At 41.8% G+C, this 17525-nt stretch overlaps 3 protein-coding genes across 3 annotated transcripts; 1 reads left to right on the top strand and 2 right to left on the bottom strand.

Annotated features, from left to right (window-relative positions):
• The first annotated feature begins 3672 nt into the window (after positions 1 to 3672).
• On the top strand, positions 3673 to 7070 carry LOC104455766 (probable metal-nicotianamine transporter YSL7). Its single transcript, XM_010070500.2, has 6 exons — positions 3673 to 4069; positions 4774 to 4937; positions 5053 to 5150; positions 5285 to 5419; positions 5534 to 5723; positions 5961 to 7070. The coding sequence occupies exons 1-6, from the start codon at positions 3673 to 3675 to the stop codon at positions 7068 to 7070; spliced, it is 2094 nt and encodes a 697-aa protein (XP_010068802.2).
• Positions 7071 to 7788: 718 nt separating this feature from the next.
• LOC104453999 (protein S-acyltransferase 11) lies at positions 7789 to 11225 on the bottom strand. The gene is made up of 4 exons (XM_010068679.3): positions 10960 to 11225; positions 9787 to 10009; positions 8942 to 9240; positions 7789 to 8428 (listed from the first exon to the last, which is right to left on the bottom strand). The coding sequence occupies exons 1-4, from the start codon at positions 10975 to 10977 to the stop codon at positions 7946 to 7948; spliced, it is 1023 nt and encodes a 340-aa protein (XP_010066981.2). The 5' UTR covers positions 10978 to 11225; the 3' UTR covers positions 7789 to 7945.
• A 2739-nt stretch (positions 11226 to 13964) lies between these two features.
• LOC104453998 (large ribosomal RNA subunit accumulation protein YCED homolog 1, chloroplastic) lies at positions 13965 to 17200 on the bottom strand. Its single transcript, XM_010068678.3, has 3 exons — positions 16979 to 17200; positions 15709 to 16405; positions 13965 to 14538 (listed from the first exon to the last, which is right to left on the bottom strand). Exons 2-3 carry the CDS (start codon positions 16260 to 16262, stop codon positions 14127 to 14129), a joined length of 966 nt encoding a protein of 321 aa, XP_010066980.1. The 5' UTR covers positions 16263 to 16405; positions 16979 to 17200; the 3' UTR covers positions 13965 to 14126.
• Between the last annotated feature and the right edge of the window lie 325 nt (positions 17201 to 17525).

The raw sequence follows: 17525 nt of genomic DNA, 5'->3' as shown, positions 1-17525 counted from the left end.
AGCTGATCGGCGTTAATGTGGATCTTGACTATCTAGCCAATACTAATGTTGACAATTCCTTATAATACATTTTTTTCAATTTTTTAAATTTCTTTTTATTTTTTTTTTCCTTCTTTTCCTTTTTTGATGAGGCTCGCAAACCACAACGCAAGGGCCACAAAGTCCTCACTAAGAAAAAGAAATGAAAAATTCGAAAAAATAAAATATTATTAAAAATGATCAATGTCAGCTTCAACTGACGTCTATGTCAATGTTAACTAGATGGATTGAATTGGCACAATTATACAAAAAAAAGATTTATGACCGAATTTATATAATTATAATAGATTTATGACTTTATCTTTTATAGTAATTTTCCTATTTTCAAGGTATATAGATTGGCCATGTAACAGGGTAATTACAAAAGAATGCATATGGATGTTAATTTAGTTATGAATCATTTGACGATTTGATAAATTTTGATTGAAAATAATAGATGTGGATAATTTTTGTAATTTTTCCTTTTTTTTTTTCATTTTCTTTTTGTTTGTTTAGGATTTCTAGCTGGCAAGGTCACTGGGCTTGGAAATCCAAAAAAAGAAAGAAAAAAAGAAGAAAATTCTTTTCAAAAATAGAAAAACCATTCACATTAGCATGCGTAAGATGTCCAGTGTTCATGTTAGCAACTTTCAATTTGGCCAAAAGGATTATTCGACAAATTGTTAAAAGATTTAAGAATAAATTGAAAAGTTTACAACTAAATTGGCTGCTATACAATAGTTTTAGGAATTTTTCTGGAACTTCCTCCAATCACCATGAAGTCTAGTAAGTATTATTTCCACCAATAACCTTGCTATTTAAATGTGTAAGTCAAATTACGCGTGGGGTGCATATCATACTTCTCAATGGTGTTTATTTCAGAAATCTATGGGGACCAATAAAAGTCATTCGACAACCGAAGCCCAGCGCATCATCGAATTATTTTTAAGTCAAGAACTGAAAGTTATCCATTTGAATTCCATCAACAAGTATGCAAACTATTAAAATACGTCTCAAGTTTGAGCCCAAGGACATGGTCTAAATTAAAGCGGGACGGATGGCCTTATGAGTCTAAGTTGAGATGTCCCTTCTGCAAGCGTGCGGAACGCTGAAAACATATCTACGAAGAAGAAGATTGCGCATGAATTTTTGCATTTATTTCTCTGCATTCTGACGAGACAAAGAAGGCAGCAAGAAGAAGTTTCTGGTTGGGTATCCGTGGATTGAATTCAGCCGTACATGTTCTTTGTTGATTCTTGCCGCATGAATATAGATGGGCAACACCACCGGCCGCGGTGGCTCAGACGGGTAGGCTTCAGTGATTCTTTGCGAGAGAGGTGGGGAGTTCGAAGCCCTTGCAACGCAAGGAGGCCGAAAGAGTTATTTGGTGACTTAAGAGTGACGCCGTGGTGGTGGGTCCTGTGCTAGCGTCACCAGAAGATTTACTGACGCGTCGACTCGCAAAGTTCTGCCTGCCTCTTATCTACAAAATATATATATATATGGGCAACATTTTATTGACTTTTCTTGGCAGCAATTAAAGGAGAATAGGAGTACCCTTTGTCCTCTCCATTTAATGCAGCAAGCGAACGAAGGAATTCTCTCATGCACGTTAAATATAGGCAAAGGGAGTTGGGGGCACAACGATGAAGACTCTCTTCTGCACTATGAGAGAGAGCGAGAGACGTTCGATGAGATGGGCGCCCAAGTTCCATTCAGAGGCCGAGAAAAGAGAGAGTTCTTCTCGTGGGGAGATTTTTCTCGTCGTGATTACACGCGAGTATTTGAGCCAGTTAAATTCTTGCGATTAGAATTTATTTGATTTCTTGAGGGAGATTTCATCAAGAATTATGAAATGCTGAAAACTATGTGAGTTATTGTTGAGGAGGACTCGGGTACAATAATTTACCACGAGCCAAACGTAAACCAGGACCAATTTATCTCCTGAAACTAAATCAACTGAAACTCAACAACCAGCAATATATAACTTCACAATATGTAAATATAATGCAGAAATAATAAGTAGATGAAGCAACTAACGACACCAATGATTTAATGTGGAAAACCCGACGCGGGAAAAACCACGGACAACCCAAAACATCCACTAATCACCAAGGATAGTATGATACACAAAGTATTCTTCTCTAGTCACATACTAGAAGCACAACATCAATTTTACAATTCTATTTTTTTTTTTGGGTAAAATATTACAATCTCATTTCATCACCATATAGATGGATAAATAAATTTGTGGCAAGAAAACTCTAACTGTAACTATCGGAGGCGGTTCTTGACGAATGAAAATCATCAACTCGTAGTGCTCGGTCTCATGAACAATATACTCAAATTTGAGCCAATTCCATCAACGTTTGGCCTTCGAATCTGGATCACAAAGATTCGATCCTCTCTTCTCCTTCATGCATTTTCTTCCGGTGGGTCTCTCTTTTTCTACTTTTTTTTTCTTTTCTTCTATTTTATTTTATTTAATGCTAGCTTGGCCCCACATGAAGGTGGACCCAGCCAGGTTATTAAGTATAATTAGAGGCTGGGAAAATCGAAAGAGAGAATTTGAGTACTCAAGTGATTATAATCTTTATTATATTACTTATTTCTAGAGTGGAATTCCATGTTGCTCTCTTCATAGACCTAGATTTTTATTTTCAGACCGAACCATCTAAGTCCGATTTCCTTTCTTTTCTTCCAAGTATTTTATCCAATTCGCTTTTCTATACTCTCAACAATCCTTGCTATTTAAATGTTCCAATCATATTACTCTTGGAGCGCAAATCATACTTCTCAGCGGTGTTTATTTCCAAAAAACTACAGGGATGAAGAAAGGTCATTCGACATCAAAAACAAGTAAAAAATGCGGATATGGTCGTTCGACAACCTAGGCCCAAGGGCATTATCGAACTACTTCTAATGCAAGAACCGAAGGTCATCAATTCTCATCAACAAGCGTGCAAACTGCTCTGCATTGGATCCATTTGGATGGATCGAAATTTTTTGAAATTAACCGATTCAAGGGATAATTGAGTTTCCACGCTCGTTCCCTGAATTATTAAAAAAACAACGTGCGTTTTGACTCGCCTTAAATTAACCTATGCAATCAAAGCGGTTGGTATAACAGGAAATTACTGTTACAAACTTACAACCAATGTAGATTCGAGCCAACCCATAATGGACAGACGATCTGGATTCTCCTTAGATGCATGCGATGATATTTATACTTGCGCGTCAAGATGCATGGTAGATTCTATCTCTGGCACGCCACGTCGATTCTGTGCGACGTGTCGAAGATCCATTGGTGGATGGGGTTGTTGCGTTGACCCTAGAAACACTCTCGTCCGCGATTCCTCGTCAGTCCCTCCTCTCTATCTCTCGTACCCGGTCTCGTTGGCTGGCCAGGATTGAATCTCACCTTTGTTTCCAGATCCGATTCTCCTTCGAATCCCCAGCTCAATCTCGCTCACCTCTCCGTGAAATGCGTGTGCCATAGAAATCTATATAAGACCACCCTCCACAATAAAAAGAGAGGGACAGAGAGAGAGAGCAGGAGAGGGGGAGCTAGGGTTAGGGTTTTTGGAGGAGCTTTGTTTGCCTGCCTGCCTGCCTGCCTGCCTGCCTGCCTGCCTTCTCTCTTTGGGGTCCATCATGGAGAGGAGGCCGGGGCGACAAGCGGAGGAGGAGGGCAGCGAGCGGGGCTGGGATGCGCACGAGACGATGGCGGGCAAAGCGGACGAGAAGATAGTGGTGGAGGAGGCCTTCAAGGACACGGAGGTGCCGCCCTGGAGGCAGCAGCTGACGGTGAGGGCCCTCGTCTCGGGGCTCCTCCTCAGCCTCGTCTTCAACTTCATCGTGTGCAAGCTCAATCTCACCACCGGCGTCATCCCGTCGCTGAACGTCGCTGCCGGCCTGCTTGGGTTCGCCATGGTCAAGGCCTGGGCGAGCCTCCTCGAGCGGTGCGGGCTCCTGAGGCAGCCCTTCACGCGGCAGGAGAACACCGTGATCCAGACCTGCGTCGTGGCCTCCTCGGGGATCGCGTTTAGCAGTACGTTTCATTCATTCTCTACGCCAGACGTTTATCTATGATCCATACGTAGATTCATGCAAACGCATGCGCATCTCGAGCTTTGACTTTGTTTTCTCATGATCATCGTTTCAATGACCTTGCATATAGTTTCTCAAATATCATATATTCCTTTTATGGAATTCAAATATTAGACTTCTTCAAGTACAATCTTTCCATACAGTACAAAGAAGAGAGATATTCAAACAGTCTCCATATAAGGTCTTATTTCCATGCAATTTCAATTTACCTTTGCGTACTTGCTGATGATGTTAATCAGTTAACTATATAGACAAATCTCCCATATTGTTTAGAACTCTTTCCTTTATGCTTTTTTCATCCAAGCGTTTCCTATGTGGAATTTCTGATGCCCAAGTGGAAAATAAACGTGCCATGAGAGATCATCTGTGCACCAGATGAATCAAATGTACGTAGTGTTCTAGAGTAATTTTGAAACGTTAATTACGATGTTCATTTATCACTAATCTTGCCCAAGCAATGTTGCAAACCTAAAACCGATCTAGAAAATTGTTTTGCTAAGCAATCATGTGGCAAATTGCATATTTATCAAACCCGTTTTCACAAACTTTGGTCTTCTTGCTGTCCGTCGCATTGCCCATTACACATGAATCTCGTATGAGACGCTTTCTAATAAGATATCTGTATGCTAAAAATACCAATAACAGGTGGTACAGCGAGCTATTTGTTGGGAATGAGCTCGCTCATAGCAGCGCAATCGGATGGAGGGAACACGCCAGTCAACGTGAAGAACCTTTCGCTTGGTTGGATCATAGCCTTCCTCTTCACCGTCAGCTTCGTCGGCTTGTTCTCCATCGTCCCCCTAAGAAAGGTGCTGCTGTTCTTCATCGAGTTCTTACATTTAACCCTCGTAAATGGTGTAAAATGGGTGGTGTTTCATTCGCTGTCTCTCTTTGAGATTCATGGATTCGTTTTGCCACAAGCAGACGATGATCATGAAGTACAAACTGACGTACCCCAGCGGAACTGCCACTGCTTTCCTCATCAACAGCTTCCATACCCCTAAAGGAGCCAAGTTGGCCAAGTACTCTCTCAACTCTGGAACTTTCTCAATCTGCATGTTCAGCCAATGCACGAATATGCACGGTCTTGAATTCACCCCTTCCTAATTCCAAGTGAAGTTGTGATTAATTTGGTTCATGCTGCTCTGAAACGCAGGAAGCAAGTAGCTGTGCTCTTCAAGACCTTCTGTCTGAGCTTTGTCTGGGCGTGCTTCCAGTGGTTCTTTGCCGTCGCCGACGGATGTGGATTCGTCAGCTTTCCGACCTTTGGTCTCCAAGCTTTTAAGCAGAGGTTTCTAACATCATAATTCCTCATAACGTCCTTTAACATGTAATGAGACTAGTTTTCCTTCAATGAATAATTTTCGCGAGACCCGGGCTTTACCTGTAACTTTCTGTCCCCTAGGTTTTACTTTGATTTTTCGGCGACCTATGTCGGCGTGGGAATGATATGCCCTTACATGGTAAACATATCTTTGCTCATTGGCGCCGTCCTATCGTGGGGAATCATGTGGCCTCTCATTGAGACAAAGAAAGGCGATTGGTACAGTGCCGACCTCTCTGCGAGCAGCCTCCATGGCATTCAAGGATATAGGGTAAATTTCACTACCCTCCATTACACATTTGAATTTCCTAAAAACATCCGAACCTCTAAATTAAGCTTGAGAAGATGTTGTACAGACCCCTCATGAGACTTGGTTTTTGATTTTGTCCACCTAAAGTAAACCAAAGAACTAGTGATGGTCTTATATGAAAATTAACTTACACCATCACTGAGTTCTTCACCAAACTTACTGGAAATTCTCTTACTGCGTATGGATTGATCTTCATAGGTTTTCCTCGCGATCGCGATGATGCTCGGGGATGGCCTCTTCCATGTGGTGTTCATGCTGATCAAAACCACAAGCAGTCTCATTGCAAACTCGAAGCAGGAATCATCTACTATCGCCCCTTATGAATCCGACTCGTCAAGCCCCGACTTCAATGAGGATCGGCGAACCCTATACTTCCTGAAGGACCAGATTCCAAACTGGGTTGCCTATGGCGGATACATTGGCCTTGCGGTCATATCCATCATAGTCATTCCCTTCATCTTCCCCCAGCTAAAGTTCTACCATCTAATGGTCGCTTATGCCATCGCACCCCTCCTCGCCTTCTGCAACGCCTACGGTTGCGGTCTCACCGACTGGTCCCTTGCCTCGAACTATGGCAAGTTTGCGATCATCATCTTCAGCGCATGGGTCGGGCTTGAGCACGGGGGTGTGATCGCGGGCCTCGCTTCATGCGGTGTCATGATGAACATCGTTTCCACGGCTTCTGATCTCATGCAAGACTTCAAGACCGGGTACCTGACCCTGTCGTCGCCGCGCTCGATGTTCTTCAGTCAGGTTTATGGGACCGCGATCAGCTGTGTGATGACACCCCTGGTGTTCTGGTTCTTCTACAAGGCCTATCCGATTGGCGATCCCACAGGCTCGTTCCCCGCGCCGTATGGCCTGATGTACAGAGGCATTGCGCTGTTGGGCGTGGAAGGCGTATCTTCCCTCCCCAAGAACTGCCTCGCCCTCGCCATTCTCTGCTTCGTTGTCGCGATCGTCCTCAACCTGATTAAAGAGCTCTTGCAACATTTCGAGACGAAGCACCGGATCTACAGATTCGTCCCGAGCGCCATGTGCATGGCGATTCCATTCTACCTCGGCAGTTACTTCGCGATCGACATGTGCGTGGGCAGCTTGATACTCTTCCTCTGGGAGAGGAGCAACAGGCAGAAGGCCAAGGACTTTGGGCCCGCGGTCGCGTCTGGTTTGATTTGCGGCGACTCATTGTGGGGGGTTCCGGCAGCGATCCTCTCCCTCGCCGGAGTTCAAGCCCCTATCTGCATGAAATTCCTGTCTGCTTCCGTCAACCAGAAAGTTGACGCCTTCTTGGAGGAGGGGTCTTAATTATTCACTCTCGCTCGATTACGAGTCTGTAAATACCTTTGGTCTTTTCGCTCATTTTAATTACACCTGTATGCAAGAATTCTTATAGATGCTTCGTGACAATTTAAACTAAATTCTGATCGCGCTTCCGGTGGTTTTAGGAACGTGTTTGCTTTACTGGTGATTTTGGGTTCTTCTTTTGCTTCATGATTATTCTCCACTCGGACGGATAGCCTTACCTTCATGTCTGATGCGTATCGTTTCGAATAGACTTTATTTTGCTCATAAAAGAACAAGCAATGGTCTTCCCAACTTTAGTTACGTCGCTTGATGTTTCAGGATACCATTTCGTCGATTTAATCGTGGAAATTGAATTTACGTGCGCCGTTATGATACGTTATAAAATCGATTCATTATTAAAAGAACCGCCAGCTAAAAACAATTTACCCAAGGCCACCAGCGAGGAGTGGGCTTTTGGAAAGCATGAACTGATACTATAATCTTAGGAAAGGTCAACAGTTCGTACGTGCAAAGTTCAGGAAACTCGTGGGAAAACAGTCGCAAACAGTCGCCGAATTTTATAGTCGAACCGAATAATGGCCACTTAGGAAAGGTACTTAGGACAAATTATAGTCATTCGGTCTTCGTATGTTCCATTTCAGCCTTGAAGAACAATGAAATAGAAATAGCAGCTGGTAAGTCATAAATCTCAAATTAATGGCAACTGAAAGGAGAGAGAGGACGACAAAGGGCATTTCATTGCAAGATGATTCCGCAATAGACAACTTCAGCAGTGGAATATGGGAGAGGAACATCGGAGAAGTATGGATCAAGACACTAGAGAGTTGAGTTTTTTTTTTTTTTCTTTTTTCCTTTTTTTTTTTTCACATCCGGTCTCATTTTCTATGTTTCTTCCGAGAACTCCGGAAAATCGGCAAATGTCTTGAGAAAGAGTAGGGACAACCGAAAAAACGCACGAGGTTTTGACAATCTCTCCCCCCAGACCCACCATCTGCCCCTGAACTTAGATGGCTTAAATATGTCTGCCCTTCATAGATGTAACATAGTTGTTGCCACAAAAGGATAGTGAGGCCTATCTGAACAGAGACGCTGGAAACAATTAAGTACACAAGGATAATGCCCCTTGTTGATAATAGCATAGCAGAACCTAACAAAGCATGAGATAGTTCTCTGACCACTCTTGAAGTGGAACCACTGGCCAATATGTATGGATGAGCAAGAGATGTAAACCTCAGTGGTGGCCAGATATGCCACCCTGCATAAGAACACATAATTGTGACGTACACGGTGCTGATTAGAGTCGAGATGAGGAAGATAATAAAATGCCGATGGTTTGTGGCTCCGACACAGTTCCCTATCTGCAAGACAGAGTATACAAAAGCATCAGCTACAAATGCAAATAAATAAAAAAATGAACAAAAGAAAAGAAAACGAAAATCATACTATAGCTACTTTCCATCTACTCTCAAGAAATAAGTGATTGACCTCACAGACTCACAGGATATGCTAGAGAAGAAATTATAACTGCAGGGCAGTAAAGGTCCCCCAATAAAGACAAGAAAGCAACAACAATTAACAATTCGTGAGCTAATTTAATTTGGTATCAAGTCGATAGGATTTTAAGAGAAGGTATAACCACAAAGTGAAAATTACCAATTCTTCCCCCACCTGAAGTACAAAAGAGAAGAAAAGAGATAAAGTAAACTGATAGTTTGTTTTTGGTAAGGCTACAGGGGTGGCTTCAGGCAGATATGAAGATTTAAATAGTTAATTTTACGTCACTGCTCTGCAGTGCAACTTAATCAAATTGAAAGACAGGTATGGTGTATTCAAAGTAGTACTTTCAAGAAAAGAAGATGCTGGAAACTTACAAATGGGCAGTGATGATCCATGTCCTCTATACACATTCCACATGAGCGACAATGATGACTTCTTGGCGATTTTGGCTTACAACAATAAAGACAGAAGGTATAGTCCTCAAGGTCCCCCTTCCCCACCACTGGATAGCTGCCCCACTGTATATTTGGAGGCCTGCCTGCACAGCGAAATGCAGCAAGGCCGAAGGTTGTAAAGGTACTTACTGCCAATACTGCAGTAACAAGGCAGTGGAAGATGCCAGAGATATAGCTGATGGAGAAAACAACAGGGTGAACAGTCCAAACTCCACCACCTGAAAAACAAGTGACATAAAACAAGAACCAAGACTTATCAGACTATGTCTGGTCATTTTCAACAATAAGATGAGCTTAAAAGACCTGGATGTCTATTACACAAGTAAACAAGATGAAAAAAGAAGAAGGAGAGGAACATTTCAATAAACACCATTTGAGATTAACATAACATGCTGGAAGCATATCTAATGTCATTCTGTTATTATGGCCACAGTGAAAAGCTCAGATACTGATTGTTCTGCCCTGTCCATCTCTCATTGCAAACAAACCTGAACATGGTCGACTAAGAACATAGTCTGTCAAGATACAGAATCTGCCTCTAAGAACAAATGTCTAGCAACAAGACGGTCTCAGTCCCCATCTTGTTTTCTCTTCCAAATAGAGTCTCAATGCTTTTCATCCTTCTACCAGAAAATCAGTCCTTGGAGTTTTTGTGCATACTTGCATTTTGAAGACAAAAGTGAAGCATAATAACTAGCAGTGTAAAGCAACACAAAAAGGGAAGACTACTCTACTAGCAAGAGAAAGCGGGTTCAGCAACTTACACAAAATGCAGAGCATAAAAAATGACACCACACTAACAAAGCACCGGTCACGCCAGCGTCTCCACCGCAGGGACTTATCTTTTCGTTTCTGTGCATGTTGATTGGTTACAGCTCCACACCAACCACACTTGAAAATAGGTGCGTTGGACGGTAAAAGAAGGCGAAGTCCACAACCCCAGCATATTTTCTCAATTTCCTCCCTGATCGTTGCTTCAACATGATCCTTTACGAAAAAGCAGGACATGAATCCGATGTGTGCATACCCACTTTAAGGTGAAGATCAAAACATAAGGTAACATCATCATTGACAACACCAATGGACTTCTTGCTTCACAGACGAGAACAAAATGTTGAATGGCTCATGATATTCTCATTGAGTCATGCTAATACATTAGAATAACTACTTAAATGATTAAACTGTCAAGTCTACTCTCTGAGTGATATATTAGTGTTTGCATCAAATACAGGCTTCCTTTAGCTCTTTGATTACCTGGGGAAAAAATTGTGACTTGAATCTTCTCTCATCCCAAAAAAACAATCTCATTTCTAGACTCACCAAAAAAAAAAAAAAAAAAAAGAAGAAAAAAAGAAAAAAGCACTGATGTCCAGATTTCATGCAAATCGCATTCATCTGCAACCAACAAACGGCATTAACAACTAGTGCAAGCAGAAAAATCAAAAAGCTCCTCCAACTTTCCTTCTGAGCCCTCAATGGCTTCTCTCTCCACTGAAACTCGAAGTAAATGCACTCAAGACATGATCATCCTACATAGTTCGATCCTAAAGCATCGTGATCAAGAATCTTTTGTCAAGCGCCTCTATGAAGTCTCCATTGAATTCACTACTCAAATCGCAGATCAACATCTTAAAAGAACATCCCCTTCATAAAAAGCTCAAAACAAAACCCCGTCCAAAACGGAAGATTACAGCTAAAACGAGCCTCATTAAGCTCGTTTCCTCTCCATCGCATGATCCTCGCACGAGCGACGAGCGACGATGATGAAGCAGCAAAAACGAGCACGCAACCGAAGAATCCACGGCTCGAACTCCATAAAGCACACATAAAAAAACCGGAAAAAAAAAAAAATCGCAACCGGGGGGCTACTGCAAGTGCGGAACAATAACCGAACGACGACGGAGCGAAACGGAGCCGAAGCGGAAGAGGATACACACCACAGCCGAGTCAATCATGCTGCGCAAACTGCCTCGACGGAACGGCGGAACTTCGCGTTTTCCGACGTCGGAGTCCGATCGGCGAGGGCCGCCGGGAATCGAACCTCAACGAATCCTCCGCCGCCTCCGCCGCAGCAACGTCGCCGCGAGATAGAGGCAGGGAGAAGGGAGGGAGGGAGTTGATGACGATGGTGCGACCGCGAGCCTGCGAAAGCCGGCGACGGATTTGGTCGGTCGGGTGTGGGGCGCCCGGTCGAACCGGACTCGGGGCCTCAGATATATATATATATATATATATATATATATATATATATATGCGGGAATTCTCTCTCTAACGGGCGTTTGTTTCCAAGCTATTTCGACTGGACCACGCGCTTCTTTTATTTGTTTTTTATTTTTATTTTTTTTTCACGTCAACGGATTGAAATTGCGCTTTAATCGCGAAACTCGAATCAGCATAATAGTCAACGTTGCCTCTCTCTTTCATCAAATCTTTCCGAATCCCCCCCACTCCCCCCTTTCACTACCGGGCAAGTTGTTGGGAAATTCCTAAACGTTTTCCATTTTTGTTATTTGAACCTTTTTAATTATGTCATGAGCACAAAACATTTCGGAAATACCAATAGAATGATCCACCTCTTATTCAGCCAATGCTTCTACTTCACTTTGAAAAGAAAAACAAAAAGTAAGCAAATGAATTTTAATTAAGAAACGAGCTAGAAAAGTTATCGGATGAACTGCTATTGTATGTAATAGAATGGTTGCATTTAGGAGTGAAAGAATCTTCAAAGAATGCAGTGTTGTATTATTGTAAGTTATCTCTTCTGAACATTTCTTGAATGTAAATGATAAGTTTTAAATTTTAATGTAGGCATGATATGTTGTTAAATTAGTCTTTTTCGCCACATCATATATAAAGGGAATCAAACCCCCTCTGCTGCTAGTGGGCAGATGGAAAATGTACTACTTTGATCCAGCAACTTGTCAGGAGTTGATAGGTTGTTGGTAAGCTTCCAAAGCTCCTTCCTTCAATTGGTTCTTTAGTCTTAGCTCTCTAACCTAGAACTTAAGGCCGACCTCTTTTCAAGAGATACCCCACTTCCCCATCTAGCTTCACTAATTGTATTCACCGCTTTCCAGAAGAAGTAATTGATTGAGTAGTTAATAAATGATCCAAGAAGTTTTTGGAAGTTTTTTCGGATTTCGAAAAGGAATAAAAAAACCCACGAAGACTAGGTAGGGGTACTACTAGTCTAACATATCTGCTTCTACGAAGGAAGGCCTGTATCTATCAGGCTAACAACTTTGCTTCTCTATGGGAAAAATCGAAACAGCTCGGGGAGAAATCCTCTGAACTCTCTTCTTTTTTCTTGTGTTAGACCGTTCGTGGCCCATACCGACTGAGACAACGGCTTGGGATGTTGTGATAGGTTGATCGACGTTCGAAGAAGGCCTGACCGAAGGAATGGGTTACAACACAAGGTGAATTGCTTCCCCCACCTTTCTTCACGGTTTTTTTTTTTTTTTGTCATCCTACTTTAATTCTATTCTAACACTCACTCTCAGACTTTTGCCCTGTTTTCGTGCAGGGCGTGGGAGTCGAAACTCACTCCTGAAATAAAATCGTCTCCACTCCAATCCCTCCTGAAAAGGTGGGGATTTGAACTCCTCACCGAAAAAAAATTGGATTCAAGCTCTTAAACCAATTCCTATGCTGAATTCAACTTCTAGTAAAGTAGTTTGGTCAAGGGTAAGGGTATCCCCGATCCCTTCTTAAAAAAAAAAACGAGAAAATAGGGGCTATTCCGGCGCTCCTCTCAAGATTGTTAAAGATCTCATTCACAATGAATGGTTTTTGCTGTTCTGGGTCTTGATAAGTATCGCCCCATTCACAAGCCATCCCCGATCGGGATCAAGCTCATCCATCTGTAAGAGTATATTTCTTTTACTCTGAAAGATGGATGAGCTTTTTGATGAAAGTGACCAAAAGGAGGAAGCGCAACCTTGCCCTTATATTTGAGCATAAGCTGCGTAGTGATTTGGGATAGGCTTTCCCCACCAATTCTAAAAAATGACAAAAAAATTCACATTTTATTAATTAAGTCCACAAATTAATTTTTGACTGAAAATCGTTGACTGAATGCCGATCTTCCTATATGATGTGGATGATGCTCATGTAGATAATTTTTTTTTAATTTTTAATATCTTTCGAATTATTTTTTATTTTCCCTTTTTTATTCTATTTTCCTTTTTTGCTTTCGTTTTTTTTTATTATGGTCGGCCACAGTTAAAAAGTAACGAAGGTAAAGACAAAGAAAAGGAAAAAAGGGAAAAAATAAAAAAACATTGAAAAAAATAAATTATTATTAAAATTATAAATGTCAATTCGGATTGCGTCACATAGGACAATTAATATCACATCATATATGTAGATTAGAAAGGTGAAAAATTTAGACCTCAACTAGAATGAAGAAACAGTTTTCAATTGAATTAGCAGAAAAATAATAGATTTTTGACTTTCTAAGCAATTTTCCCTGCAATGTCTTTGTCTATTTTTATGAAGGAGTAGTCAACTTCGTGCAGGTCCGTTGACCTCCAATCTGCCATTGGATCGGGCATTGGGGCAAACACTAATTAACGGGAGACTTTCCTGCTTCCTTTGCGTTCTCTTTTCCCTTCTTAATGTAGCCATATGTGCTGCGGATATGTTTTACAGCACACACACATCGCATTGAAGTGGCCCGGCGGATGTGCTCCGGCGCTGTATCGACCCAAGTTCATCGGCAGTGCTGTTCTCAATCTAATATCCACAGTATACGCTCTTCTAGTTTGGCTCGCTCATGGTGCTGCTGCAGGGGATGTACTGTGGAATGCTCGCCAAGATTCAATTTCTTTTGTCTGCGAATGATATGAAGTGACCAGTGAAATGCTTTCAAGGTTTAAGCTTTGTCGAGAGTGATGCCATTGCATTGCATCGGTCTATCAAGTGCAATGAGCCTGATGACTTCCACTGGTATCACCAATTGGCACTTCATATTCTTTACCTTCAGCCAGCTTGGAGAGTCTCAATGCTTTATTCTGTAGCCACTTGCATAAATGACAGCAAAAATGTCAATTGATTGACAGACATGGATCGAACAAAAAGTTACAATTACACCGATTTAGTATCAATTCGGCTGCATTTGCTTCCTAAGGTTTCCGAGAGGGCCCCGGGCTTTCTCCTCCACCTGCTCTTCCCTGCAGTTGCAACTGCTGGTGTTCAGATTTGTCCCGCATTGGAGGCACATCCCCTTGCAATTAGGATCGCACACGGCATTTATGGTGATCTCCAGGTGCACCAAGTCCCTCATGTGCTTCGAGATGTCGATTTCCTTATTTTCAGGAGGAAAATAGAGCCGATCATCCAGGTCGATAGAAGCCTCGTCCTCATCGTCTCCTTCCTCATCAGTTGGGGGTGGTCTGGACTTATCTTCTCCAAACATGACCCCCATGTCGATAATTTCAGGTTCTTCAATGGGATCTTCAGTCAACAAAAGTGAGAAATTGGAGTATATGCAGTCAGCGGCAGGCTCGCCACATCTACAGAGCCCAATGAAAAAACAAATTAGTCTCTGCAGTCACCAACACAAGTGAAAGCACATCATTTATTTTTCCTTTTCTTTTTGCCTTAAATCACTTACAGAATCTGTAAATATTACATGGAAAACAATGTTGATTAATTTCACATGGTCTTCTCCACAACCAATATGATGCTGTGTTGGAGCACATACAATCAATGTGAAAAAAATGGACGGGAGAATGCAAAAATATCAAAATTGTACAGGAGTTTGTGTATGGATAATCTTGAAAGTAGTTTCACCTTGCAAATTTTCCTTTCTTTATATATTTTGGCATCATCTACTGTGCAAATTATGGAACTCTACTTACTCCATGACCTGGGTTATTTGGTTTATAAAATGCTCCCACTAAGCACTGCAGTTATTCATATCATGGATAGGATTATTATCTTCCATAAAGCAAGTTCAGTAAGAGTGTCAGCAGCTAAAGACAACAGGCGCGTCTTCAAATGAACACAACTCTTTAGACAGTTCCATATAACCTCAAACGGCCCCAAGCAAACTGAGAAATGCTTAAGGAGATTGACTAAAATTTCTTCCTTGCAGGTAAAATCTATGAGCTTATCCAGTCTCAGGAAGTCAGTCAAATCTGGAAGGTACTTCCAACATTTTGATCCCAAGATTGCCACAGATGAACAAAACAAGCAATTTGAAAAAGAATTAAGCAACGCACAACTCTAAGTCTAATGTTACTCGCAATGGAACAAACTGAGTGCTCTGGATTAAGCATGCTCAAGAAAAGAGAAGCTCAGAGCAAGTTGCAAAGGGCCATGTTTGACGGAAAAGGATAAACCAAGGCCGCATGTAAGGCCACAAAGCTTCCATTAAGGAATGAAAATAGGAAGAACACAGTCAGGATAGACTTCCTTAACTTAGAATAGAGCAAGTGTTCATTTAGCTATTTTCTCCACCAAATACATCTTGAGATATTGGACTGACCGGAAAGGATTTTGACAAATGCTAAATGGCACTGTCTCAACCCTTGGATTTAACCCCAACCAAAAAATAAAAATAAAATAAAAATCCAACGAATAATTGGACTTAGGAATTAGGATGTGAATTGCTCGAAGAAATGATGATATTGCACACGAAATGCAAGAGAGGACTTAGAAGAAAATAAAAACAAAAATACCTGTTACAACCAAGAGTAATGACAGTTCTCAATATCCCATCAAGCCTCAACTTTTGCTTCTTCCTGCTGACATCAATGGATATCTGCACAGGAGTTCCATGAGGATAATCCTTCACGGCTTTGGTCACACGTATTCCCATCGCCGAGGCCCTAGATTTGGATAACTCCGTTGAAAGCTTCTCTAATCCAAGCCTCTCTAAGGTCGTACAGTATTCTACATGTGAAACTGAAGAATTTCTCTTATAAACAACAGCACCTTCCCATGGAGAGTACACATCCTCATCACTGTCCAGCTCTTGGTCCCCCCACTCCAAAAATAAAGTATCATCACTAGTGAAGGACTGAGAACTGCAATCTCTTGGAGCATGCTTTGAACTGTCTAAAGGTTGGTGCATGAAAACGGAGTGCATACGCCCGGTAACACCACATGAAGCTTTGTAACAAGCAGGAACTCTTGTGACGGAAGAAGCAATCTTTTGAGGTTTCAAGCTATATGATTTATACATGCAGGAACAGGAGGGAGCTGCTACCGACAATGAGGTCAAAGGAGACATTTTAAAAGTCCCAAAATTGCAAATACTCGAACTGGTTCAGATTTGGACCTAAAGCCTATAATTATGAGCACGCATTAGACAAAATTCTGGACCGTCAAACTAGATTGCAAGCGTGCAACCAACTGTATCGTTAAGGGATGGTTCTGCAAAGAGAAAAAGAAAAACGAGTCTTCAGACAGCAGTAGTTAAACATACACAGAAAAAAAAAGCCAGAAGAGAGTAGAGGCAAGTAAGTGCAAGAAAGGAAATTTCGGAGTCCCAGATAATGCCACTTCATTATAATGACAAGCTTCTGATATCAACTGCACATGATCCTTATTTATGCATAATTACACTAGTACAAGATCCGACGCTGTCTGATGACATTCTCACAAACATTTGGCGTACTAAACTCGCTTCTCCCAAACCGCTAGTTTCGCAATAAACCCAATTAAGAAAATGTCGAGAAGCATCCTGGCCGATTTCACGTACCAGCAGAGAGAACATCATCACGCAAAGAACAGAGTATAATCCATCGAAACTTTCGGTTACTATCGACACAAGAGAAACTGGACCTACATGGAACGAATGAAGCCTATAGGCGTCTTTCGGTAGAGCGAATCGCGCGAAAGAGCGCGAAAGAGCGACAAGCTCTTGATTCACAGGTCAGTGGAGGAGCTAGAGAAACGGATGAAGCTGCACGAAAAGGATTGTGTGGTTCTGCAGCGACAGAGTACCTGAAATCCTTCGAAGAGGCCAGGCTGCGTTCAGAACTGAGACGCGGCGGCGTCGGCGGCGGAGATGGCCGACGGGAGCGGAGGCGACGGCGGGAAATCGAGAGAGGGCGACGGAAGAGGCCGTGGAGTGTTGAGCAGAGACCAGGCCAGAAGAGAAAACCGCGAGCCTCGGACCTTAGCTACTCGTGCCGGAAGAATATCATGATAGAATAACATGAAAGTACGGCAAATTGCTCTCGTGCCCCTGGATTTTAAAACAATTATAATGAAAGTCATAAAATTTTTTATGAAAATAATTAAGTTCTAAAACTTTTGTGTATTTTAAGTCTTAATACCATCACAATCCTCCACATTAATTGTTTCGGTGTGGCTTTAGTGGAGGGAGAATGACACGAGAAAAAACATCTACATAATATCTTCTGTCAATTTAAAACTTACAAATTTAATTGAATAAGTCGAATGCATTGGAATCACAAATTTTAAAACTTCAAATTACAAAATGAAAATTTTTAAGATTGAAGCACGTTAGTATAATACGTTTAGAAAT

This window comes from Eucalyptus grandis, chromosome 7 (assembly GCF_016545825.1).
Source record: "Eucalyptus grandis isolate ANBG69807.140 chromosome 7, ASM1654582v1, whole genome shotgun sequence".
Lineage (NCBI taxonomy): Eukaryota > Viridiplantae > Streptophyta > Magnoliopsida > Myrtales > Myrtaceae > Eucalyptus > Eucalyptus grandis.
Note: the sequence above shows the minus strand (reverse complement) of the source record. Positions and strands in the feature narration are given on the sequence as shown.